At 37.5% G+C, this 27,045-nt stretch overlaps 1 protein-coding gene across 1 annotated transcript in view; it reads right to left on the bottom strand.

Moving 5' to 3' along the window:
* Nucleotides 1-23,576, bottom strand: part of ajap1 (adherens junctions associated protein 1) — a 49,175-nt gene extending 25,599 nt beyond the window's left edge. The window contains exon 1 of the mRNA XM_079898153.1: nt 22,701-23,576. Within this exon, the coding sequence (XP_079754279.1) occupies nt 22,701-22,729 (29 nt within the window). The 5' untranslated portion in view covers nt 22,730-23,576. The remainder of the gene's footprint in view (nt 1-22,700) is intronic.
* Between the last annotated feature and the right edge of the window lie 3,469 nt (nt 23,577-27,045).

Below are 27,045 nucleotides of genomic sequence, written 5' to 3'. Positions count from 1 at the left end.
ATGCAAAACAGACTCCAGCTCTGTGGAAAGCCTGAAATCTCCAAAACTAATGCCAAGCTTCTATTTCAATAGCATTTAACAAATCACCAATAAAACCTGCCAAAATAATATGAGAATTGTAATATCTTTAGACCAAATCAGGCTAAAAAAGTATTCACTGCCAAAAAAAAAAAACTAGTTTCCTTATCAGCATTTGTCTTCTTTTCTAGTAACATTATCTAAACATCGTAAAAACGATCAATTTAATGAGAAGCAAAATTGTGAGATATAGAGATTTTCAGAGAATATGTTCTAATGCATGTATTATTTATATATTGCAAATAGTTTTTATGCATAAATGAAACATAATTTAGTGGTTTCTAAAATAATTAGCCAGTGTAACAAAAGCTATGCCTAAGAAAAATTATGGAAGCTTGTTTCCGCAAAGGAATAAAAAAATATATAATTTAAAACATAATTGCGACTTTTTATCTTACAATTCTGACTGTTTTTCTCACAATTGCAAGTTTACATCTCGAAAATTCTGACTTTTTTTTATCACAATTGTACACATTCTGACTTTTTTTCTCAGAATTGCGTGATGTAAACTCACAATTCTGACTTTTTTCTCAGACTTGCGTGATATAAACAGTTTATTTTTGCGACTTTTTATCTCACAATTGCAAGTTTATTTCATGCAATTCTGAGAAAAATAATAATAATAATATAAACTAATATATATATATATACACTGTATATATATTGTGATTTCCAGGAGGACTTACAGCTTTGGTCTTTCTGTGTAAAAGATCTGCTATTGTAGTGAAGTCCAGTGTAATCCAATATCATGTTCCCATCCCATTCATCTTGCATTTGTTGATCATTGCAATTTCAGCAAATTTGAATAATTGGCCTGGCTCCTCCTCTTCATATTGTCTGTGGTTTCACTGATTCATACAGAATCTGGAACTTCAGAAGCACTTGTTCCTAGAGCTCTGAAGCTAAAGGTTACAGACACTTAGTTTGATGATGCAACAAATGATGGGGAATGATACAATAAAAAGGGTTTATTAACCATTACACAGAGAAGAGAGAACACTCTTTTGACTACTTGAACTTTCCCTCTCTTCATCCCTTCCTCTCCCACATTTCTCTATTCTTCTCTACATTAACATGTGGATTCATTGTGTTGCTCAGTCAGTTCTGATTAGTGTTGCAGGGTGGAACCGGTCTTATTTGACTCCCTCTTATAGACAGTCATTTACTGCCCCTCTCAGGACTAGATGTCAAAATCCAGCTATGACTAACACATCACACAGTACTTTTACAACCAGCAAATAATACCGACAGCTATTTAAGTAATACATAATACCTCAAGGAAGGCAGATTCCTTCTGTAATACGCAAGTTTGATTACCTAATTGCTGTAACGACAGTAGCACTCAATCTGCATGAAGTTTGTGTAAAACCTAATGATCATGTTCTCCTGCATGATTTGAAACGATTCAAAGAGCATCTTGGGCTTCAATGGAATCAAGAACATCTGACCATCAGTGGTTCACATGAACAATGCCACAAATTTGACAACCAAGAAATTGTGCAGCATCTTAAATACATCTTCATTGCTTTTGCAACACAATATTTATTTATTTATTTAAAAATGGGTTACACTTTATTTTTAGGTGTCCTTGTTACTGGGTAGTTACACAAATACATACTGAGTAACATTAATTAACAACATATACTAACTATATATTTATGGTTTGATGTATGAAAAAAAAATTGTACAAAGAAAGTTCATACAACATTTCAAAAATGTTGAGGATAATATACACAAAAAAGCCAAAGGCTAATTTTCATTGTGGTCCTCTTATGTTTACAAAATGGAAGAACAGATCATATATGGAGAGAAAAACACCATCAAGTTCAGCAACTCACAATACCTCACCTTTAAATGAATGAAAAACAAGACATTTGTTAACTTCCTTTCTAAAAACAACTTTAGGTTTGGTTTAGGCATAGTTGCATGTAATTATGCATAATTTACTGTTATTACTATAGTAAGTACATGTAAGATGTGTGACAGGCACACTGTAAAATAAAGTATTACAAAAAAAATGCTCGAAATTCTCAAACTTTTCCAGGTCTAAATGAATTTTTTAATCTCATATTGTCAATGTGAGACCACATGTTACACAAAGGAATATCAAAAACATATGCATGCAAAGCCTTATACAGTATATCCACAGGGATTATGGTAAGCACTGTCCCAGGTTATTATTAATGAGATCAGACGTTTGGTAGATAAGCATATGGCTGGTGGAAAATACAGGAACATCCAGTACTAGTTACTCAGCTGTGTTCAGATCCGATGAGTGAATGTCTTCACACAAGACAATCAAGTGCTGTGAACTCATTCGTTCCATTACGAATCATCACACATACTCTCTCCAGACACAAGAAACGCAACTTGAGAAACCAGACTCGAATGGTTTCTGATGGCAAGCCAAATGCTCACTGACATATGACTCATGGTCCGATTTTTCAGCTAAATTACACTTCAGAGAAGTGTTGCAAATAAATATGGATTCCATGCCTGTATTTTGGATAAGCAGGCAGCTTAAATGTGAGTCAGTCTGATCCTCATACAGCCGACTGAATCCTTGGATCAGTCAGTTGGTTTATACTAAGCAGAGTGAAAATAACGGAAATGTAATTGAACAGGTAGAATTATCTGTATTTACAAATATTACTAATCTATTTTATAAGATAACCCATGGTAGTCTGAAAGCATCAAATTGGCTAATATTTACTTCCAATGACACATAATAATGAAGATATCCAATCTAATTCAGTTCTTATAGTCTGTATTTATAAAAATGTATGGAATGCATGAATATATGCCTACTAATACAGTCCCCCTGCTGTTTTGCTTATTAAAAAACAGGGTGATCAGATTAGTATTCATAGCTATTTGTATGTAAAGTGTACACATGCATTTTTTGTATGATTACCATACGACCAACAAAAGTCATATGCACCCTTTGTTTGACTGAATTTAAAGTCACCATGAAATCAAAATGGACAATTCTTGTTTTTATGGAATACTTGTGCTCTCATAATCTTTAATAAAAATACCTTCCCTTTCAATTGTAACAACAACCTGTCACTCACAAGAGAACACAGCAATAGCAAACCACAATGATCCAATGATCCAATAAAGTCCCAGCCTACATTTTTTTGCCGTTTAACTCAGATATCAGAAGTCACAATAGGTAAGAAAAGACTATCACAACTTACATTTCATGCCAACTTCAATTGCTATGTTTCCATCCAAATTTGTAATATCGCATAAATATTTGTGAACAAAGCACCGTTTCCATCCAGTGAGACAGAAAGAAAACAATGTCACTCCCTGATAAACTGGCGCTAAATATCACTAAGAAAAATGGAAGTTGCTGCAGTATAGGAGAAGCCACTGTATATAGCAATTTCGTATATAATAATTTACTCGCCCCTCAGAGCACGCAGAAGAAGTGCAATAAAGTTATCTTGCTTTCTGAGGAGGATGCCTGCTGTTTGGGAACACAGTCGTGTAACAGTCTTGCCAGGTAATTATACCAAACCACTTTGACATCAGACTTTGCTCAGGCATTGCAGAATGACACTTTTTTTATGTGCATTTTTAAAATGTATGCATATTTTGGCATTTCTATCCAACGTTTTTTTATGCGATATCCCAAAATGTGCATAAAAATAGCTGGATGGAAACATACCTAATTAAATATAAGCTGAGAATGTAGCTCAATTCAAATGCACAAAAAAAGTTAACGTGAATACCAATTGCAACTGCAAAAACATACCATCATTGGACACAATTGCACTTGTCTTTCATATATGGATCATAAATGAACTGGAAGGATTTCACGTTACATATTTAGAGACTGGCAGTAATGAACAGGCAGCTGTTGCCCTCACACTGGCCCATTAGCACATGAGCGTATAGGTAGCGCCGCATCAGAATATGCTTCCTGCTGGACCACTGGGATATAAATGGCTGTTTCACATGCTCTGATCTGTGTGCTACAGAACAAGTGTGAGTGTGTGTGTGTGTGTGTGTGTGTGTGTGTGTGTGTGTGTGTGTGTGTGTGTGCGCACCACTGGAGAGCTCAGCTGTGTGAGTGTTTGTGTGTGTTGTGACTGTGGGGGAGATATCTCCAACAGCCTTGCACTGACATTTCATATCCCTGACACAATGATGACAGAACATGACTCCCTCTTCACACATACACCCTCTCAACACACATATACATACGCACACACACACACACACTCACACATTCACACACGCACACATACAATGTCTCAGAGAGAGAGAGAGAGAGAGAGAGAGAGAGAGAACTAAAAGTCTTAAGGCTTGTAATGATAATAAAATTTTAGTATGCCAATCATTGCCAATGAAACTTTACAGATTCTCTAAACCTTTTCTTGAAACCACAGCAAAAATGAAATGCTGCGGCAAAAGCTAAATGCTACCTTTATATAAAAAAGTTAATTTAAATGTTTAAGTATTATTAAGTATTATATTAAGTATTAGTATTAAAGTTGGTATTATTAGTATTATAAGTATTAAAGTAGGGAAACAAACCTACTGTTACCATGATCAATAGAACACGTACACAAATACCACATTGTATATACTGTATTGAACTGGACAGCAGTGCTTATTTGTTTGGCTTAGAAATGACCAGTGGAAAGCTGTTCAGAAAGTATCTCTTAGTAATTATATGAATATAGAAGCGTCAGAAGCAAACTGGAAAGACATGACAGGGGTGTCTGCGTATGTGAGTGTGTAATGAGGCTTAGCCAAGGAAAAGGACAAATCCCTGCTCTCTCATTGGGGAGATGTGACGTCATTGCAAAGCCCTGCCATTTACTCGCTGTAGGAAAGATTTCACACATTAATCTGCTGACAGGTCTTAAGTAGTACAGCAAATCAGTGAGATTATCTTCCCAGTTTTTCAAAGACATGCCTGAGCACTTCAGTGTAAAGATGTTATTTCTCCAAACAGATTTATGAATCAGCAAAAAAAAAAAAAAAAATGCCATACCTGCAGAAATAAGACATAAAAGTCCCAAGAAAGTGCACTGGGATTACACTGAACAACATTTTCTTGAGTTGTTTCAGAGACGTGCTAGACAGCTGGTGCTGTCTGGAGCTGAGACTCAAATCAAATGAGCAGCAGGTCTCTCTTCAGCACCTTGGACAGCGCCTCGGCTTCTGGCTGCCAGTCACAACTGCACAACATTGGGAAAAGATGTCAGGGCAAGGCATGGGTGGGCATGGGTTGTTGTTTTTTTGTTTGTTTACTGTCAGTAAATTGGTTGTGACTTCACAATGAGACTTTCTAGAAGCCTCACCCTCTCTGTTCCTCTGAATGAGCGGCAAACCTCCACTTGCACTCACGTATACATCTTGCAACCTCCAATCATTGCATTCGGTCCGGAAAAAAAAACCCCAAGTAGAAACATAATTATCATTAAATAATAATGTAACCTGTATAATGTATTATTATAACGTTAAAAACTTACTTTTGTGTCATTTTAAGTTTTAATTTTAACCTTTAATATTATAGTGTTAATACTATATTCCCTGTATAGTTTATAGCATTAGTTGAGAGATATTTAAATTTGCTAATGATAGCCCCTAATTAATCAATATCGAATCTCAAATCAAATCGCAACCTTGTAAATTGAAACGAATCGAATCGTGAAATTTGTGTCAATGCCCAGTCCTATTATTATCAATATTGAAAACAGTTGATGCCTTATATTTTTGTGGAAACCATGATACATTTTTTCAGGATTCCTTGATTAACAGTACAAAACAACAGCATTTATTTAAAATTGATTTTAACAGTTTAAAAGTCATTAAAGACACTTTTGATCAATGTAACGTGTCCTTGCTGAATAAAAGAAATAAACTACCTTTCAGTAGTAGGTTAATCATAAAAAAAAGAAAGAAATTCAGGTCAATTCAGTCACATTAAATTACATACTTGTCTTCATGTTAATGATGGTAATGTCATCCAGGGTGATCAAAAGATTTCTTGATTTATTTGACATAGCATTCATCTTCTCTGGGCAGACAGGGAGTAGGACTGAAGATGCTACTATGCTGAAGATGCCGAGAAGAAAACGTAAAAATCAGTAAAGATGAAGGTAATTTTGAAAACCGCAGCGGCATAATCCATCATGTGTTCATACAGTGTTGGGGATTTCTGATAAGCATCATGGCTTGTGGCTCAAGAGAGCATAAGTGTTAGTGAGCAAGTGGGTTGAGCAGCCCTGAAATGATGAGATCCTCCAAACACTCAGCACTGTACACACATACACAGCAGCACATGCATACAGTAAATGTGTGCCAGAACACACACACACACACACACACACACAACACACACACAACACACACACAGTTCCTGTCCATTCAGCCCATCTTTCCTGGGTTGTATAGTGAGTATCTCCCTGAGCAAGTCTCCATGCTGCTTTTCACACACCTAAAATAGAACTCTGCAGATACAAGAATCCTTTCATTTGCATTGCGTTACAAGAAGAAGCTCATGAATAGCTCCATGAGGGTCCTTTTGCGCTCTCTCTCTCTCTCTCTCTCTCTCTCTCTCTCTCTCTCTCTCTCTCTCTCTCTCTCTCTCTCTCTCTCTCTCTCTCTCTCTCTCTCTCTCTCTCTCTCTCTCTCTCTTTCACTCCCCTCATGCATTTCTTGCTCCGGGGGCAACTCTTCGTGATCAAACATGCCTATTCATCTGACTGGATGGAACTGCCTAATGAAAAGCCAGAAAGATAGATAGATAGATAGACAGAAAGAAACAGAGAGACAACAGCATCAACCGTTCTTCTCTTTATCTGACAGTGATATTTGCCTTTTCCAAAAGCAGTCTGATGGAAAACAGATAGTACATTAGATAGTGCATTCGCTTTATCCCTCGCTTCTTGCATTATAGAAGGAGACTTTAAAGTTTGCTTTTGGCATCTCCCCTACACTCGGACAGAGAAAAGGATGGATTTCTTAGTGCCTGACAGGAATAATACTGACAACCGCCTCTGCAAAAAATGTATGCAAAAAGACCTATAATAATAACGAAATAAATGTGGTTTCTGTGGATTCATCAGTAAAACGGAATGGACAGCCCACATGTCCTCGCTTATTCCGGATCACTGAGTACCTGTCTATAAAATAGGCCTCTTTAATGCTCAGTGGCTCAGTGTAATTCTAAATGACAAGCATCAACGTTGTTTAATTCTGGTCCTAAAACCACAGGCTATATATGCTCTATTAATAATCTATGCTTTCAGCTCGGCTGCACTACGAGGTTGTCTCAAGCACGGGCGTGGGAGCAAGACGGGAAATGTGCTGTCTCACCTGCACACGGCCTCACCTGTAACCTGTCTGCGATGCCCACAGGCTTTTCTAAGGTTGGACAAACAGCAAGCCGTGAGGGAGCATGAAATACAACTAGAAGAGAGGAACTAGAAGATTTCTTACTGAAAAAAAAAAACTATAATTTTATTAAAAAAGGATTAAATTGATCAAAAGTGAAGAAATGTATAATGTTACAAAAGATTTCTAGTTCCAATAAATACTGTTTTAGAATCCTGAAAAAAAAAAAGAAAAAGAAAAAAGTTTTCACAAAGATATTACGCAGCACAACTGTTTTCAACATTGTTAATAATGAGAAAAGTTTCTTGTTCACTAAATCAGGATATTAGAATGATTTCTGAAGGATCATGTGACACTGAAGACTGGGGTAATGACTGATGAAAACTCAGCTTTGCCATCACATCACAGGGATAAATTATATTTCAAAATAGAAAAAAAAATCTACAGCCCATCTACTTCAAAACTCGTTGAAAAGCAGAGGAAGGATGAAGCTTTATGCAGTTTATAGAGGTGAAGGGGGCATTTACAGGTTTGCGTGATTCACGTCACGTGGACGATTGCCATGTGAATAGCCTGTGCAGCGTGTGGTCACATTAAAAATAATGAGAAGACACATGAGAAACTGTACCTCTCGTTGGTTTCATACGGATTACATAAACAGAGAATATTTGTTTTCGATATGAATTACTAAATTTAAAAGTAGACACTTCAACTTTTCTAAGTCATATCTCTCATGTCTGTGTGGCAAGTATTCGCTGGATTTCGGTTCATTTTTGTCACGTGTTTCAGAAAGAAGTTCACAGAGATTGAGAGGCAGAAAGCACACCCTGTTTTTAACAAATAAAGCGCAAGTTTTGTCGTTATTGTGAGAGTACACAAATAAAAGTATGATGCATGCATTACTTGTTTTCTGTATCACAAAAAGTGACGGAGTATTTTAAGCTGTTTCCGCTGTTATGAGAAAAAAAAATCCAGAAGGACGAGCCGGCGTATCCGTTGACCCAAGAAGATTAAATGATAATAATATTTCACAATATTGCTGTTTTTAGAGTATTTTGTTACAATGAATGCAGCATTGGTGAGCATAAGAGACTTCAAACACAAAACAAAACAATCTTACCAACTCCAAACTTTTGAATATTTGTATATTTTACAAAATGTATCTCAATAGCAACTATTTAAAGTCTTTGTCTTTTCTTGTACTAAAGAAACTATTCTTTTGGTTCTTGGTATCAGATGCTGGTCAGGACTCCAAAAAGCTCTCAAATGGCTCCCGAGAGAAAAAAAAGTGAGAGAGATAGCCGAGACGAAGGATTCACAATAGATAAGAAACAATGACTTGTTCTTTTCACTGTCTTTAATAAGAGTTTATACCTTTAAGGCAGAGTGGACGAGAATAATAACGGTTGGAGAGAGGAGAGAGGTCAACACTGCTGCATTTTAAAGCCTTAAGGTCAGTTCTGGCTCAAGCGTCTGAGCAAAACGCCTGTCCAGCGGAGCAAAAAAGCAAATTATAAGCAGTGCTGGACTCCATTTTCTTCTGCACCGCCTCTGCTAGATTAATCCTGCCATTCTACTTCACGAGTCTCCCACCACACACATATGGAGCATTAAAGACAAGACACTAATTAAGCGACAGTGAAGGAGAAGGAGAGAGAGAGTTTCCCTAAGCAGATCTGTGAGATGAGATTACTGACCTTACTGAACATAAAGGAAGATCAGTGTAGAGGAGCCAGAGCGCTGCTGAGATGATGAATGTGGATGTGTGTGTGTGTCTGTGTGTGAGTGAGTGTGTATAATGTGCCCTTATGCCACAACTTGATTTGATGGTCAAAGCAATTTACGACTCGGCACACCAGAAAATTCATCAATACATAAATTACACACAGATGAGAGAGCCTGCAACTCAGAAAGTAATCCTGAACAATATTCACCCTCATTTTCTTATGTTACCTAAAATACTCTCTGGCTCTGACCTGCCTTACCTATTATGCTTTTGTTTACATTTTTAACTTTCTTTAGTGTGTAATGTTGCTGTTTGAATATGAAAAAGATCTGCAAAGGATCTAAAATGGTTATGGTAAGGGGAGAGACATATCCGAAACACGTTCAAAGCGGTTGACCAATCATAACACACTGATCCAGCTGACCAATCAGAGCACATTGCGCTTTTTGGAAGGAGGGCCTTCATAGGGACAGGAACTAAACAGACGTTACTGACAGACTGGAAAAAAGAGGAGCTGCAACAACGTAAAATAAGGTGTTTTTAGAGCATTTACACATGAAAACATATTCTATAGACCCCCGAAACAAAATCAAGACTTAACATTAGCTGTCACTTAAAGTCTATCCTAGTCCTATCCTAGCTACTATCTCTTTGAATGGGGAAACATCAAATTCTCCAAAACTGTTCACCAATCTTACGATTAAATTACATATTTGAAATCACCAATGAAATCTCACAACAACTGTCTCATAAATTTTGTTTCTAAACGCTCAAATCATGACAGAAAACGAAAATTTTCAGGCTGGATCAAGCTACTGCACATGCGCAGTGGAAGCGCGCATCTGACTGTTACTATGGGAACCGGAGCTTCTAACGGCAGCTGCAGTGACGCGATGACTTAACCAACTGGCGATTGAGAAGGCGGGACTTATTCAGACATAATTTAAGACATATTCACTTTTCCCCATTCAAAACAATACGAGTGATGCATCTTGTGCGAGCGGCAACCTTCCAGTCTCTCTCTTGAAGCCAATACGGAAGTGACTGCAATTCATCGACTGGCTGCTAGAGACAAGGGAGTCCAAAACGGAGTCAATTCCATATATCCCCCCCATGTTAAAATTCCCAACTTTACAGCAGAAAAAAAACATATTTACAGCCTGGTACAAAAATTGGTTTTGGTCTATATAGCTAATTTTGCCCTTCATGAAAACTGTGAGGGGGTGAATTTGAACTCATCCATTTAAATTATATCAAGCCTTAAGTTCTGCATAATTAAGGGCGTGGCCACTTGAGTGACAGGTGGATTGCCGCTGCTGTCACTACTAGCAGTTTGTCTGCTGTTAGCGTCACGTCACCTCAGCTAATTTCAGCTGCTGAACTTGGCATCTCTGCCGTGTTTGTACTTTTTTCGGGATTATTTCATGCAATTTAATACACCCATTATACCTTCGCCCACGCCTTTGAATTCCGTCGTTGTCAAGTATCGAGGGAACAACCAGCACTGTCTTTCAGTTGGATTCCTTTGAGAACATGCACTACCCAGTTAAACATTGGACGTCGGATAGACGTGCAGATCATGTCTATATTGGGTCCGTCAGTCCATCTATTCGACATCCGAACTAGGTCCACTATTTGGACATCCAACCATGACCCAACTTGGATGTCATATTGACTTTCAACATTTGACCGAACTGAGTAATTTTTTTGGACATCATTTGGACGTCTATGACAGGTGCAGGAAATTTACATGATTAATATGTAATATTTTTTTATTTACAAATATCAACATTGTTGTTATAAACATGATTAATACATATGAATACAGATTATTTATAATTATTTAAGATCATTTTCCAAAAACTCCATTTGATTGTCTCAGCAGCAGGTGATAACTGGAGACGCATACAAAGGTGTAATGCATTTTCTGTTGAAACTAGCTGCTGAGACAAACAAAGCTACAGGAAAATTAATACAGCTTAATATAGCTTTCCTGTAGCTCAAAGCTTGCAACGCCAAGATCATGGGTTTGATTCCCAGGGAAAGCAAGAACTGATAGAAATGTAAATGTGTAATGCAATGTAAGTCACTTTGGATAAAAGTGTATGCCAAATGCATAAATGTAAATGTTAATACATGGTACAGAAAACATGTCCTCCACCCTTTTGAAACATGGGACTACAGTTATAGAAGTTGTATAAAAACGACGTCTAAAATTAGTCTAAATTTGATGTTGAAAAGACGTCCACAACCGACCACATTTGGACTATAAATAGCCCTTACACGGAGGTCCCACGGAGTCACGGACGTCAACATTAGACGTGCGGTAGACGTTGAAAAAAGACGTCGCCTGGCGTTACAAAACAACCCCTTTAGTGGACCCAAATTGGACGTCCAAAATTGGATAATGGACAATTTCGTTGCTTTTTGGAGTTTTCATTAAAAACGTCTATAGATATAGAGGCTTTTAGCGTCACGTCACCTCAGCTAATTTCAGCCACTGAACTTGGCATCTCTGCCGTGTTTGTACTTTTTTTCGGGATTATTTCATGCAATTTAATACACCCATTATACCTTCGCCCACGCCTTTGAATTCCGTCGTTGTCAAGTATCGAGGGAACAACCAGCACTGTTTTTGTAACGCCTGGCGTTACAAAACAACCCCTTTAGTGGACCCAAATTGGACGTCCAAAATTAGATAATGGATGTCTGACAATTTTGTTGCTTTTGAGTTTTCATTAAAAACGTCTATAGATATAGAGGCTACACTGCGGTACCGTTGCTCTCAGGGAACAGATAGACTTTATGCTTATTTAACGTCAGATGAAATCCTCCAGGTGTCGGTGCTTTCTCTGTCCATGCAATAAATGCACATCCTTAAATGAGCGCTGATTTCTAGCGCATTTACTTGAACTTCTTAGGTAATATCTATGGTTTGACCCATTTGAGAGGTGACCAAAATCAGAATTTAAAATGGACTAAATAAAGCTCTCTACGAACTCGACGTGCGATGCTGCGCTGACTGACATGTATGCGCATGAATCACAGTCACACGCACACGCTCAGAGCAATATCGTTACTGCATAATACATTTTAAACTAGCAGAATAATACAGCAACACGATACACAGTCTCACTTTTAGCTATGTCTTTTAACTATTATAATATTTCGAAGGGCAAAAACAGGAACTTTAACTATTGGCTTTACATCATCAAGTCAGCTATCACTTTAGCGCAAGACCCTGTGCGGTCGCACACTTGGCACAGCCCTTGCGACTGTACTGAGCTAACTTGATCACGTCGAGCTAGGCGGGCGTAGTTTCAGCAACCAGGCACCTCAGCTCCACCCACGCCCCGCCTCTTTTCCCATTTTCTGTTATCCGGGAGTCATGCGCTGCCAAGATGGAGACGGCCGGGTCCGCCCACTTTTGGCGTGACGTCACGGACACTACGTCCATTTTTTTTTTACAGTCTATGGTTGTTTTTTTACAATCTTGTGTTATTCTATAGTCTTTGGGCCAGAAGAAGAATGTAAAAAAAAATTTCAATAAATAATCTAATGATAGAATAATGAAGAATTTAAACTAGCTCAACTAATTAAAGGTTTTATTTTGTTAGCCAAGTGAAAGTGAAATATTTACTGAATATATTAAACTTGGGTATAAGTAAATTAGGGTAATATGGTATCATACATTAATATTATTAAAATTACCTTTGGGTTTAAACATATTAAATTCATGCTAGTGCATCTAAAACATTTTTGTGAAGCATTCCAGAATCAGTCATCTGATAGATAAATGATTCATGTTGACTATGCTGTATTGCATAACTGCAGGGAAAAAAGGCATAAATAAAACTGACTTGCATTCCAAAAACAGCAGGAACCCTGATGCACAACGCAACGTCATACTTGCATAGGCCTACTGTTGAAGCATGCCTCAAATATCAAAGCATTTAACTTATACACTTAACTACATTCTAAGACTGAACTTAACACACTTTCAGACTGTTTCCAACGACTGGAGCAGATTTTAAACACCGACTGTGAACACCGACTGTGAACAGTCGTAGGCTACGTATAAAATTACATTCACAATCGGCCTTATAATCGTTAAGTGTGTCCCTGACTTCTCAACCGACTGCTAATCAGGAACAAAACACTGAGCTCTGTCAAGGAATACCACTGTCTTCTTTTTCTTAGGGAGAAAAGATTTAGTTTTGCCCGTGTGAGGATGTTCAAATCTTCCTCATATTGAAGTCTTCAGTAGAAAATTAATTGGTTAACCAAGCATAAAGCCGGTTTGATGGAATCATCTTTAAGCAGAAAGCTCCCCATTGAAGGCAAATATGGAAAAGTGTGGAGAGGGCCGTGGGGGTCTGACACCGTCACTGAAGCTGAATTTGATCTAAAATACTGTCTGGTTTCAAGGTCATGACTCAAATCTCAAACTGGGCATCAAGTTTCAAAGGGGCGAGATTCATCAACATTTAGGTAAGGGATAATGAACATCCACCTCCGCTTCGCGTCGGTGTCCTCATCATCCTGTCAGGGGGTTATTTTGAGAGAACCACCGGCTGGATGTACATTATCCCACTTATTACACGGCTACTTGCTACATAAGTAAATAATTAGACACGAAATATTGATCTGAGTTTAAATATTTGATAAGGTCTTTAAAAGCAAAGCTTCCGCGGAGAGAGCCGATGCAACCTGGAAAGTAAACGGACAATTTAGAGATATACCGTCATTCATATCACTTATTACACAGCATTTCACCACACAAATAATTATGGGGATAAGATATATTGATTTCAGATTAAACTGTTTTAAAATCGTACCTGTTTGTATCTTATAATCCAACAGTGTACAAAACAATAGTCACAAAATGGCAGCAGCTGTTTTTGTATGAAACAAGATAGAGTGAGACCACGGATGTACACAAAATATTGATTCGACTGAGTTTTAATATTTTAGTAGCTCACCAAACGTTCCTAGCCGGCAAATAGCACTGCTGAATTCAGTTACCCGGATGAGCCTGCGTTATCTGTTTGGAGCGCTTGCATCTAGGAATAACTTCCCGCTGGATGGCGTGATTGACCAATCAGAATCAAGTATTCCACAGAGCCGTGTAATAAGACCTTTTAACGGATCTGAGTATATGGAATATCAGTAACCGCTGGATCAAAGCAACTCCTAACTGACCCCCGAGCTGGATATGTTTACCTCAAAAGTGTCCATCAGATGACTCTGCGTGCTCCTTGGACAGAATCTGGGGCAGAGTCATCTATTTTCTCTCTGTCATACTCTACTGCTATCTGCCAAGCGTTATACTACTTTGTCATTACTGTTCATGTCCAATCAAATGTGATGTCAATCAAATCTCCATAGAGACATCATAAGCTTCAACGCAAGTTCATTGAATTAATTTTGATTTACCAATTCTGATTGAGTTTCAGCCTAGTGTTTAGTTCCAGTAATGGCAAAGTACTACTGTTCATAATGTTAATAAATAAAATAAAAAAAGTTTTAAACAATATCCTATAAATCCTTTATTTGATGTTGCATGCATGAGTAAAATGTTGAATATGCTGGTATTGGAAAAAAATTCAAAGCAAGAAAGAAATCGCTTGTGCTCATTAAGTCAATTTCGTTTTGATAAAAATTCAGTATAAAACAGTAATACTGTGTTTAAATAATTTTAACTGTATAAACAATTTTAATGTATTTTAAAATGTAATTTATTCCTGTGACGGCAAAGCTGATTTTTTTCACATGCTCCTTCAGAAAATTATTCTAATATGCTGATTTGCGGTTTAGGAAACATTTATTATTATTATCAATGTTGAAAACAGTTGCTTAATATTTTTGTGGAAACCATGATTTAGTACCATGCAAAAGTTGGATGCAAAAAAAGGGTGCATTAAATTGATCAAAAGTGACAGTTAAGACATGTATGTTATAAATATTCTATAATATTATTCTTTTAAACTCTTTTAATCAAAGAATCCTAAACAGAATGTATCAGTTTCCACAAACATATTAAGCAGCAAAACATTGATTTTCAACATTTATAATAAGAACCATTATTAATAATTGAGCACCAATAATAACTGATAATAATTGAGAACCAAATCAGCACAAATGTGATTTCTGAAGGATCACGTGACACTGAAGACTAGAGTAATGATGCTGAAGATTCAGCTTTAGCCATCACATGAATAAATGAGATATTAAAATAGATTCAAATAGAAAACAGTTGTTTTACAGTATTTAATCAAATCAATGCAGCCTTAGTGAGTATGAGGCCTTACAAAATCTTTTTACCAATAATCTATTTATACACACACACACAATCCAAGCCATGGAAGAGTGCATTGATCCTACTAGATTTACCTCTGTTTGCTATGTATTAAATGTGAAAGGATGGCTTTATTGGTATATCCATACCCTCAGTGTGCAACGTATATGGCTACGCAAACAACTCTTTGGGCACCAGCTGATATGGACTCAGAGGATTCATTGGTGCACAGAGCACATTCATTTATATCTCTTCTGATAGCTCCTATACCAACAGAAGCTCATGTTTGGACTAACATGATATATGGCATTTCAGCACATTAATGCTTCGTCACGCTAAATAAACGATCCCTGCTTGACCTCAATAAGTCACAGTGTATGTAAAACATCCAGTTAGCTTCAGGAACTCTCTGTGGCAGTTTATGTGTCCCTGGTGTCCATATTGCTGTCACGCATAGTTAGCAATTACACTGTCCAATTACATTTCTAAACTATCTGAGACTTGTAATTAGCATGTAAGCTAAAGTTCCCCTGTCTGCGCACTCTGATGTGGTGTTATGGGGAACTCGAGCGCAAATCATTATCACAGGCAAAAAAACATTGACCTGAAAGAAACTTAAAGACTGAGGACAAATGTTTCACTTATTCAATTAATCAAACTATAGGGCTGACTGAAAAAATCCTAGGAATATAAAATGAAAAATAAAATCTGAAAAATATATAAAACAAAATAGAAAACTGCTACCTTAAAAAAAGAGCAAAGATTTTTAGTTAGTTAGGCAAGTTTATTTTATTTTTCTGAATCTCTAACTGTCTGTTTCATTGAATCATTTCTTAATCGTTTGCATAGTCAATAAAAAAAAAAAAGTTTTCTGAAGAAGCTGAATATTGATGTAGTCAATATAAGGATTAGATATCACTCCAAGTGTAAATTTAGTGAAAAATAGTAAGGAAAACATCTTTTTTGTGTGTGTTTCAGTTTTTGCATTACATATTTTGAATTTATTTAACAATAATAGCTTTTTGGTCAAAATAAATAAATGAATAAATAAATAAATAAATAACACCCAGCATTTTCAGACATAATAAATAAATACTGAGATGTATATGTCAAATATTGTCAAAAACCTGAAAAATATTGAGATTAAATGTTTCTATAGAAAAATTCAATCTCAATATTTTTCAGGTTTTTGACATTATTGTAAATGTGAATTAGGGCTGGCAGAGGCAGAAAGTGGATGATGGGTGGGCATCTAAAAGTGTGGGTGGGCTGGAATAATTCACATCTTTTCTTTTTGGAAGAAAGAAAATTGACGGACTGGTCCCTGCACGGCACTATAAAGGCCCATGACTTAAAGGTGAAGTATGCAAGATAAAGATTAAACAGGTCATGCACACGTCAAAGCAAACAGCCTCAAATAGTTGTGGTGCGTCATGTCAAAAAATACTCCCGGTGCAGATATGTTGGATGGATTTATTATAAGCGAGATGCTCGTGTTCTAGAGACACATGCAACCAAATAATACATTAGTAATCTGATTGACGGCTCATTTGGACTGAAAAGGGGTGGTTTATTCCTTTTGTAATCCAATTGAGAGCACATGTAAACACTTGATCGGATTGAAAACCGATACCGGAAAAGACTGCACATGTGCAATGATGTAGAAATGGCGTAATGACACACGTATGACACGTGGAACGAGCTGCAGTTGTTGTTGTTAAATAAAATTTCTAAAATTCTCCTACCAGTAATTGTCTGTGAAGTGGAGCAGAACAACGTTCCATCAGTCCTCACTTCATACTCTCATCCACAGACACTTTATTTTGGGTGCGGTAAGGGCCATTTTTACTGTTTGATAAATATATTATATTTTGATAATAACAATTTGATATAATATAAGCAGCACAGCATAACTGTTCATGTGCTTGTTGTCTCCTAATCAGGACCCGAAATATATATATATTAAGTAATCTCTTTAAAACAATGAAAAGAAGCAATGTAAGAGAATAGAGTCAAATACTATATACAGAAAAGGATTTTGATAGTATGCACATACAGAGGGAAACTCTGTATATTTGCATGTCAAAAAAATCTATTCTGATTTGAAGCTTGTGACAAACATGCACATCAACCTGATCACTTTATTTATCGTTCATGTAAACACTACGTTCAGATTCATCTATCGGAATGAACTCATTTCAATTGAAACAAAATGTTTGCATGTAAACATAGCCAGTGTTGCCTACTTAACTGCTTACTTGTGACACATAGCAACACAGCTAAACGTATTCCTCATATGATGCTAATGGTCTGCACGTGAAAATGAAAACAAAAACAAAGCAGGAGAGAGAGATGTTGATATTGTCATAATCTTAATTATCTGTTAGTTCTCTTTCAAAAGACAAAAGTGGCAAGTTGTAACGGCGTCCTGTCATCTTTGTCTCGACGTGTTTCTTTCTTAAATGCATCACAGATGGACATCACATTTTTGTAATAACATAAAAAGGACGCTGCATGTTGGAATCCATATGGCACGTAACTGAAGAGATTATATAGCTTATACTTAATATTAGAATACAGTTCTAATGCATGATCAAACAAATCACATTTAAAATAATTATTGAAGAATTGTTAAATGTTAGAAAATTATATTTTTAAAAAAACAACAGGGTGAGGCAAGCTGTGGCCCACCCATAGATCCACCCCTGAACCAGTCATAAGTGAAAGTGAAAAACTCAGTGCGAGTAGATTAAATATTATTCAAATTCAAGCAAGGGCCAGCCATGGATAATGAATGAATAGAAGTCTGTGAGCCATTACAGCTAGCTGCCACCTCTGCTACTAGCAGATTCACAAGAACAGATTAGTGGAAAATTATGACATAATTTGATCGTAATAAATGTAATGGTTTTCTTTCCTCTTGAGTGGATGAATAATGGACTGATGCCACTAGCATCTCCTCCAGGACAACTGTTTGGCTGAATCGTGAAATGTCATATTTCTGCATTCTGTTTACTCCCATTAAATCCAAAATGCCAAGACAATGCTAAGATCAGATCCAACAAATACTACAGTGAACGCCAAACAGCAACCTGACGAATGATCCAAATTGTAATCCAATCATTCTGCCATTCAGCCTAATTATTCAGCGGATTAAATAGTTTGAAATGGAGATCACCTCTCAAATAAATAAATAAAAATAAGTGGAACTGTGCAAAAAAAAAAAAAAAAATGTTTGTGAATGATATGAGAATCTCTTCAGCATCTACACACATTTTGTTATGTAATGGTAAAGAATAGATATTTATCAGATGTAATTTTACGGATTGTTAAACAGATGTTCAGGTGAAAATGAACGTTGATGCCCCCACTTAGTCATTTATGCACAAATAATCCAGTAAAGACATTCTTTTCCAATGACATTGAGCCAACGTAAACTGGTTTAAACTGCCTCGAAAGTAAATAGGAACCCGCATACTATCCTTTTCTTCATGGGCGTTAACAGACTGTGTCCAACGCTGGATGACTTATATGTGTGTGTGTATGTGTGTTATAGTAGGTCAAGTAAGTACAGTCAAGTGGCTCTTTAACACAGTAAACAACAACAAAAATGTGCAGGCACACACACACACACACAACCTAACTCTCTATCTGTGTCTAATACAGAACATGGCTTGGAGGAGAGGATCAGCTGTTATTACGGATGAAAAGATCTGCATTGCATTTGTACTGCAGGGATCTTCCAAACGAAAAGTTTGCAGATAAAAGAGCCAGAACAGCCACCGGCATTTACAGACCCATTACTAAAATCCCTCAGCACAACTGTGTACACGGCCCACAGTCTCAATAAAACATGTGCACATACATTCAAGCTTAAAAAAAAACATACACTTCTGCATTACTAAATGTTTCCTTTCTTGCTCTCATGCCGAACCTAGACATCCTGGATATTTGGAAAAATCCTCAGAGTCCTTTTAACCTCATATTAAAGTGTTTACCGTTCATTTTCAAGATTGTGTGTGGAAAAAGAAGGAGAGGGAGAGAGACATGGCCCTGGAGGGCTAGCAAGCCACTGCTGGTCTTGTGCCATGACGGATAAATGTGAGGCTTTATAGAGGTGGTATTGATTGAACAAAGGCACTACATGAAACGTGTGTGTGTGCGGTTCAGGTGTGCCCCCTCTGCCCTGTTAGACAGGCCGTGCTGAAGGGTACAGGGCACTCGGCTGCCATGGTGACTCAACATTGAACTCTAAAAAATAAAAGTTCCAAACAAAAGGGTGTTGCAGCGACCATTTTCGGTTCCCCAAAAAACCTGTATAGAAAGACTTTTTTTTTTTTTTTAAATAAAATAATCTGAAGAACTTTTTTCCACTACAAAGAACCTTTTGTACAATGGAAAGGATCCACAGATGTTAAAGTTTCTTCATGGAATTATAGACGTCAATAAATAACCTTTATTTTTAAGAGTGTGCACGTCTCGAGAGTCTGTATGTTAATTACCTCGGATCTATAACATATGCTTTCAATCTGACGGGATGCTATATAATATTTTACTTGACTCCGATCAAGGCTTTGAAGAAACTCTCTGAATGTGCATATGCTAATGCCGGCAATTTCCCTTGTGAAATGGCAAAAGTTACATAACCAGTATGTGTCGAGCTCTACTTTTTAAACACGGTGTCTCAATTTTATTTATGCCTTTGAAGTAGTCAAAACCTTGAGTGACTATTCCTGAGTGGAATCGTAGACATTTTTTTCAGACTCAAATTTTCCTGGCCTTTAAAAACTCTCCTGATTAAAATAACTTCAGCTTTACTGACTTTTGCGCCATTGGCTGTGGTATGGAGAGTTGTTTCTGGCTTATTGAACCATTGAAGACATTGTTACATAATAGTTTAAGCGGGGGTGGGCGCAATCAAATCGTCCTGCCATTATATCAAACCATCAAGAGTGCCAAATGAAGAGCAGAAGCACTCCTCGCACTAAACAGGCATGCATTACTGTGTGCGAGCGAGCGAGCGAGCTTACATCCAGGAAGAAAAAAAATTACAGAAGTGGCATGCTATTACACGCTACAGTGTCCATGGTAATGCAATAGTTGTGTGCTGCCATACAAGACATTGACGGCTGTACAGCGTGCACTTAAAGAGCCCCGTCTGACAGGGAGAAGAAGAAAATGTAAAAATATGATCAAATTGAGTCGTTTAAACATTTCAAAAAAAATGAAATTTACCCACCGGCTCGTGTCGAAGCAAAAAAACAAGCTAATCCTTTCCAGTGACAGAGCCCGTAATGAACCAGCTGCTGCTCAGGTCAGTACACGGGCTGATATTCCCCACATTCCCACGTCACTCTTCACTCCCCTAACGGCTTCCAGGTCAGTTAACTGAACACTGAGATACATGCCCAGTCTGTTGCATATGAGGAGCCTTCCGCCAGGTTGTCTTAATATGAGAACATCAGCGTAATTCCTCAAGGTACACTGGAGAATCAAGGCTCTCGGAAGAAAGCCAGAACCGTGAGAGGATGCATAACCTTGATGTGAAGATATTAAAGCAGTTGATGGAGCAATTAAGAGATGCAGCTAATAATCTTCATCAAGGCTGTTCAGCTTACTCAGGATAGTGAGGAATTTTATAAACCACAAAAGAGAGAGATTCCCCGCTGTCTCATAACTTTGGCAGCTGATCAACCTCAGACCTTGATGGTGTGCAACAAAGCATGCCTTAATAATGCCACTGTGTATTGTAAAATTAATTTTAAAAAAATATGTGGATATATATATATAATGCATGGGGAGGTTACATTTGTTGTATTTCATTGTGTTTTTTTAACAGCAGATCACCCAGATCTAAAGAAAAAATAATTCCTCTGGTTTACCGGCAATTTCATATCTAATTTTCTCCATATGTAACACACTGCTAAACTCTAAACTTTCTTCTTTGCTGCTGTCATACCATACTGAACTGTTAATAATTATTGATCCTTTAAATTAACAAAGCGCAGAGAAAAGCCACTAAAAACCAAGATCCTTGAGTTTCTGTACACTTTCTGTCTCTGACCATAAAACAACAACGGGTTTGCACAAATGTTTAAGTAAGCCCAACTAACCATTCTGGATTGTGTTGGAAGACCAGTCTGGACAGTATGACATTGCTCTACAAAGTAAGAACTCATCTAAACAGAACATGCAGCAAAATAATATGTAAAATATACACTTTCTTGTATGTCACTGCAAGAGTGCACCTGGAGAAACGGTGAATGCAAGATGTTGCATTCATCAGGTAGAGAATGAACAATGATGCTCACCTGGCTCCATCATCATTCCCACCTTAAACATGCTCTCCACATGCCTCTGGAACAGCTGCTAAACATATGTAATGGCAAGGACAGCAGTCAAATTCTGCCACTTTGAATAACCAAACTTTTAACTGTGCCGTTTTCATCATCTTTGGAATGGGGTTCCTAAGTGATAGGAAACTATTTAGACTGGAGTAATGAACATTTCAAATGCTTCCTTTTTGTGGCTCTTATATGCATGGGCTGCTGTAATTCACGAGCATAGTGTATTACTTAACATTTGGCTGACTTTTTGTCCATGCAGAATGTATAATAAAGATGTGTTGCATGCATGTCTGATTTAATCCTACTCTTGCCATATAAGTTCTAAGAACTCCTGTTAACCATAAATAAACCCCTGGCCATTACAGCTCATATGATTCTGACTCAACTTGACTTTTCACTGGCAAATTGCACACCATTTGAACCCTATGATCAAAATGTCACACAAACAGTGAGAGATGTGACTCATAAAATGGCATAAATGTCTTGACCACACAGAAAATGTTGTTCTGACATGGTATACTGTGGTATGTGAGGGTGTGTTTAGCTGATACTCGACCTAATTTGCGCGCGTCAAGTCTTTGGTATTGAATGGCGGTTATTTGGCGGCCCCTAGCGAGAGCTGTGTGAATAACTTCAACTCGATTGCAATCTTGTTAATTACGAGCCCTAGTTATTCATAAAAACCAGCATCACTTAAAAGGTTTCCAAAGGAATAATAACAAAGCAAAGCTGTGAGGTTTAAGTAAGACATCACATTAAAAGCAAGTTGAGTGAAAACAGCATGACGCGCATCAACTTGCCACAAAACTCTTCACAGATGACAGGATTTTGGCAATGGGCGTTTATTGCATTCAGCCTTTAGCTGAGAGATCTCAAAAGGGATATTTATTACCTGCGTGTGACACACCGTTTCAGCCACATTTTTCCAGACAACAATTCCGAATCAGTCCTTCTGGTATTCGTCCATTTATGCGTTCCAACAAACGTCGACGCTCAAGCGTAATGGTCACCTTAAGTTAGACACCTTACTCCAAATGTTATGGATGCTAGCATTCTAATGTTATATCCGAGAAACAGAACGCTTGAAATAGCTCCACGTCTCTCCAGAGCGCACCAAACGAGGACTGTGCGAAATATTCACCAAAAAAACAAACAAACAAAAAACAAGGACGCGTCTTGTCCCCTTTTTTAGTTGCTCGCTGTTTTCTCCTCAGAAGTGCGCACGGACGTGCAGAGCGACCCAGCGACAGCGTGGGCAGCTGGACGGTTCAGTTGCTTCTCAACAGCCGCCTTCTTTTACATTCGCAAGTTCATCTAGATTATACTCCACTGGAGAAAAAAAGTCAAGAAGCGATGGGAACCAGGCGGCAAGGTGACGGCGTCAACATCGCCCGTGCGCTGCGCTCGCGGTCACCGCGCACTTTTTCTACATTGTCATTATGAGACCGAGCGCAGGCAAAAAACGACAAGACAAAACATTGAGATTTCCGTGGCGTAAAAGCATGTCATTCATCGGCTGTAGAAGATCTTCGATAGTTCGCGCAATCTTCCTAGAGCCCAAATAAATTGGTGATGCGGGGGGAAAAAAAACAAGAGTGAGGAATGAAACACCACTTCACGGACGCGCGTGATGAGTAGAGCGCGTGAAAGCAACGCTCGTCATTTGGTAGATAGACAGATAGTGTTATCACCACTGCGCGCGCTATCCACCCTCTCTCTCTCTCTCTCTCTCTCTCTCACATACTCTCTCTCCTTTCCTCCTCCGTCTGACTAACAACCTGCCAGTCCTGCTTTAGCTGACAAACCTGTGACGTCATTTTAAAGTAAAATATGTAATATTTTAGACATCCTTCCCCCTTTTCCCCTCAGAGGAGTTCATCCGAACTCAATTCTATCCCAATCTTTGCTTGCAGAGATAAATCAGTCTGCATATGGGCTATGAAAAGCTCAACCAGTACAGTACATAGTTTCCACTAAGGGGGAGATCAGTTTCTCATCTCAAGGTTAATACAGTGTCAGGTGGGTTTACTGAAGCAACAGCTATATCCTGAAAATTACATGAGAGTGTAATGCTACATTTTTCTTCCTTGTGAAACATAGAAACTCTTTTTTGTTGTTAAGATGATTGATCTTCCACTCCATATAAGAAGAAGAAGAAGAAGAAAGAGACAGCGGTGGCGTTAAATAATCTTGAATTCCTGTTTATTTCACAGGCTTTAGCCGGCTGAAAATGAATAAAAACTCTGTAGACTGTCGGGCAACAGCAGGAAAGCTCATTAAGCTGGTGCGTTTGAGAGAATGGTTTTGAGAAAACAACCCTGATGAAGAAAATACACTCTTGCTGTTATGTTATGAAATGTCACGTTTTGCCTTCATTGTGGACCAAAATATCCCCACAAGGATAGTTAAACCTATCACACATTTGGTAGTGACCAGCTAATGACCCCCACGAGGAAACGGCTTAATAAACACAATAAATAATGCCTTCATAAAAATACAAAAAGGTTTGTGCGAGGATTCCATCAAGAAAATGTCATTAGCTCACTATAAAAACAAAGGAAAGACATCAACATAATAGCAGGCTTATATGTATACCACTTTCTACAGCAGATGAGCAGAGTTTAAAAGATGAATTTTCTAAATGCGAGGCATAGAATGTTTACAACGTCTGTGATCATCTAGGAAAGCTGCTTTAAATTGTGCCAGTATAAATCGGGTGTTTGTGGAAATAGAAAATGAAGAGATAAATAAGCAGCATTAAAGAGCAGTACAGCATATCAAATCCAGCCTTAACAGCAAATGTTCAGCAGATTCCATCAGCTCTGCATTTTATCGCCATTACAATCTTACTGGAAATGCATTTTGGAGAAACTTTATATTTTAGCATATGTAAGAGATCATTTACACTATCTCAAAGCAATAGTTCACTTAAACACGAAAATGCTGTCTTCATTTACTCACCCTTGAGACGTTTCAAACCTGTATGAATTTCTTTCTTCTGCTGAACACAAAAGAAGATATCTTCTTAAAAGATACTTAAGAAGATATTCGGTAACCAAACTGAAATTTTTTCCTACTATGGAAGTCAATGGGGTACATCAACTGTCTGGTTACAGACATTCTTCAAAATATCTTCCTTTGTGTTCAGCAGAAGAAATAAACTCATACAGGTTTGAAACAACTTGAGGGTGAGTAAATGATGACAGAATTTTCATTTTTAAGTGAACTATTCCTTTAAACCTGATATAATGGGAGAACAAAAAGGATAAATACTTTGTCAATTCATTTAACCTGTATGTAAATATATATCAGTTTTGTGTTCAATCCACGCTGAAAAAGATGAAAATAAATCAAACAAATTGAGAATCTTTATTCTGTGGGTATGTATGGTAGAATACAGTCATTTCACTTCCTGTAAAACACGAAATCCTAACAGAAACCTCAGTCCTTAGAAAAGAGTTGAGCAGTTTTGCTGAGTGAGTTATTCATTACGTTCTGTATGTATCAGGCTGGGTATTTACTAACACAGGATTACTGTGTAATCCTTACACTGATGATTTAAGCCTCCAATGTAAAGAGCCCGAAATGCTGACTCAAAAAAGCATTTTGACAACGACATCGACCACAGCAATTCCAAGTTCAATAACAATTTGGGCACGTTGCTAACCTGCAATAATTCGATAACTGTGATTAGTTAAACTTGTCAAGAAACTGGGGTCTTATCTGTCTTGTTTTAATTGAGCCATTACTTCAGCTTCAGACAACTGTATTATCATATGCAAATTAAGTGAAGTTCGCAGTGTATTGTCTTTGGTAATTAGCCGAATCTTACTGCATTCATTTAGCTGCTTCTAATTTGAAAGGCTAAGGGGTCAAGACCAAGAGTTATTGTGAGTTAGTGTATGTTGTCAAGGAGGCCAAAGGTGAAGGCGTGGACAAGAGAATTCTTTGTCATGAATTTAAAGCAGAGGTTATGCTAATGAATGAAAGTTTATTTGATTCTTAAAGGGGTCGTCGGATGCCAATTTTTCACAAGTTGGTAAGATTCTTAAAAGTCCTAGTGTAAAGTTTGTAACATACTTTGGTTAAACTTCCTCAATGGTTGTGTAAAACCACCCTCAAAAACAGCTCTGTTCACAGCGACACGTTTCGGTTCGTGTCTCTTTAAATGATAATGAGCAACTGCTTTTTTTTTTCATTGTATGGTAGTTGTGTCCACACACTGCAAAGACACATTTATATGCAATTTTGCATCCGATGACTCCTTTAAAACTTTCATTTTAAACCTATACAGATACAGTCTGTATTGAAGCAGCTGCAGGATTTTTCAGCTTTAGATGTTTTATGATGATTAGATTTTTCGAAACAGACCATGAAAGAGATTGCAGATATTGAATCACTGTTCACCACACTGTCCATAGGAGCCCAATGTGATTTACACAAGACAGACACGTTGTTGGGATCAACAACCTATCCATCAAATCCCTAACCTTAGTCGGACCGCCCACAGTACATCCACTGACAGCCTGATACATAATCACAGGCAAGTCAATCCGGTTCTATGCTTCTATGCAATTTCTGACATTTGGGGTGTACTAGTCCATCTGGAAATAAAGTTGTGTTTAGAAGGTACAGGGTTGATGCAGAGAGTGCTCTGTTGTTCATGTGGGCTAGACAAAATTAGCCTGCAGGCATTTCTAGGCCAGAATAATCTGCAAGGATGTTTCTTAATTGTGTAAAGCATGTTAAAAACCAAACATGCTATTCAACTTATTCAACATTATGTATTTATGTTTATATTTATGTTCAACAGTGGTTTATGGACCATTCACTGTGACCATAAACCCAATACTTCAACCAGAACCATAAATTCAACAAACAAGAAACCCTCCAAAAAAAATCTGTTTTTGAACAAAGGCTCTTAAGCTCTTAATTTAATATGCATTTTCAGCAGCCGTTGCTCCAGTCCTGAGTGTCGCATGATCCATCAGAAAGCAAAAGGCGCAGCTCTGAGACACACATAACCTACACGCATATAGCCAAAATAAATAATATTACAATAATTATTCAAAAAAAATGCGATTCAATTGAAAAAAATATGTATATTTAATATATAACCAGCAGGGCATATATTTTATTCAACTGAATTGCAGCCTTAGTGAATTCACAATAACACTATGCTATAGTAGTTTTTAAATGGCTTTATCGTGCAGCCTTAGAAAACAGTATAATGCGTT

This window comes from Squalius cephalus, assembly GCF_949319135.1.
Source record: "Squalius cephalus genome assembly, chromosome: 16".
Classification (NCBI taxonomy): domain Eukaryota; kingdom Metazoa; phylum Chordata; class Actinopteri; order Cypriniformes; family Leuciscidae; genus Squalius; species Squalius cephalus.
This window is presented reverse-complemented; position numbering and strand designations above follow the sequence as displayed.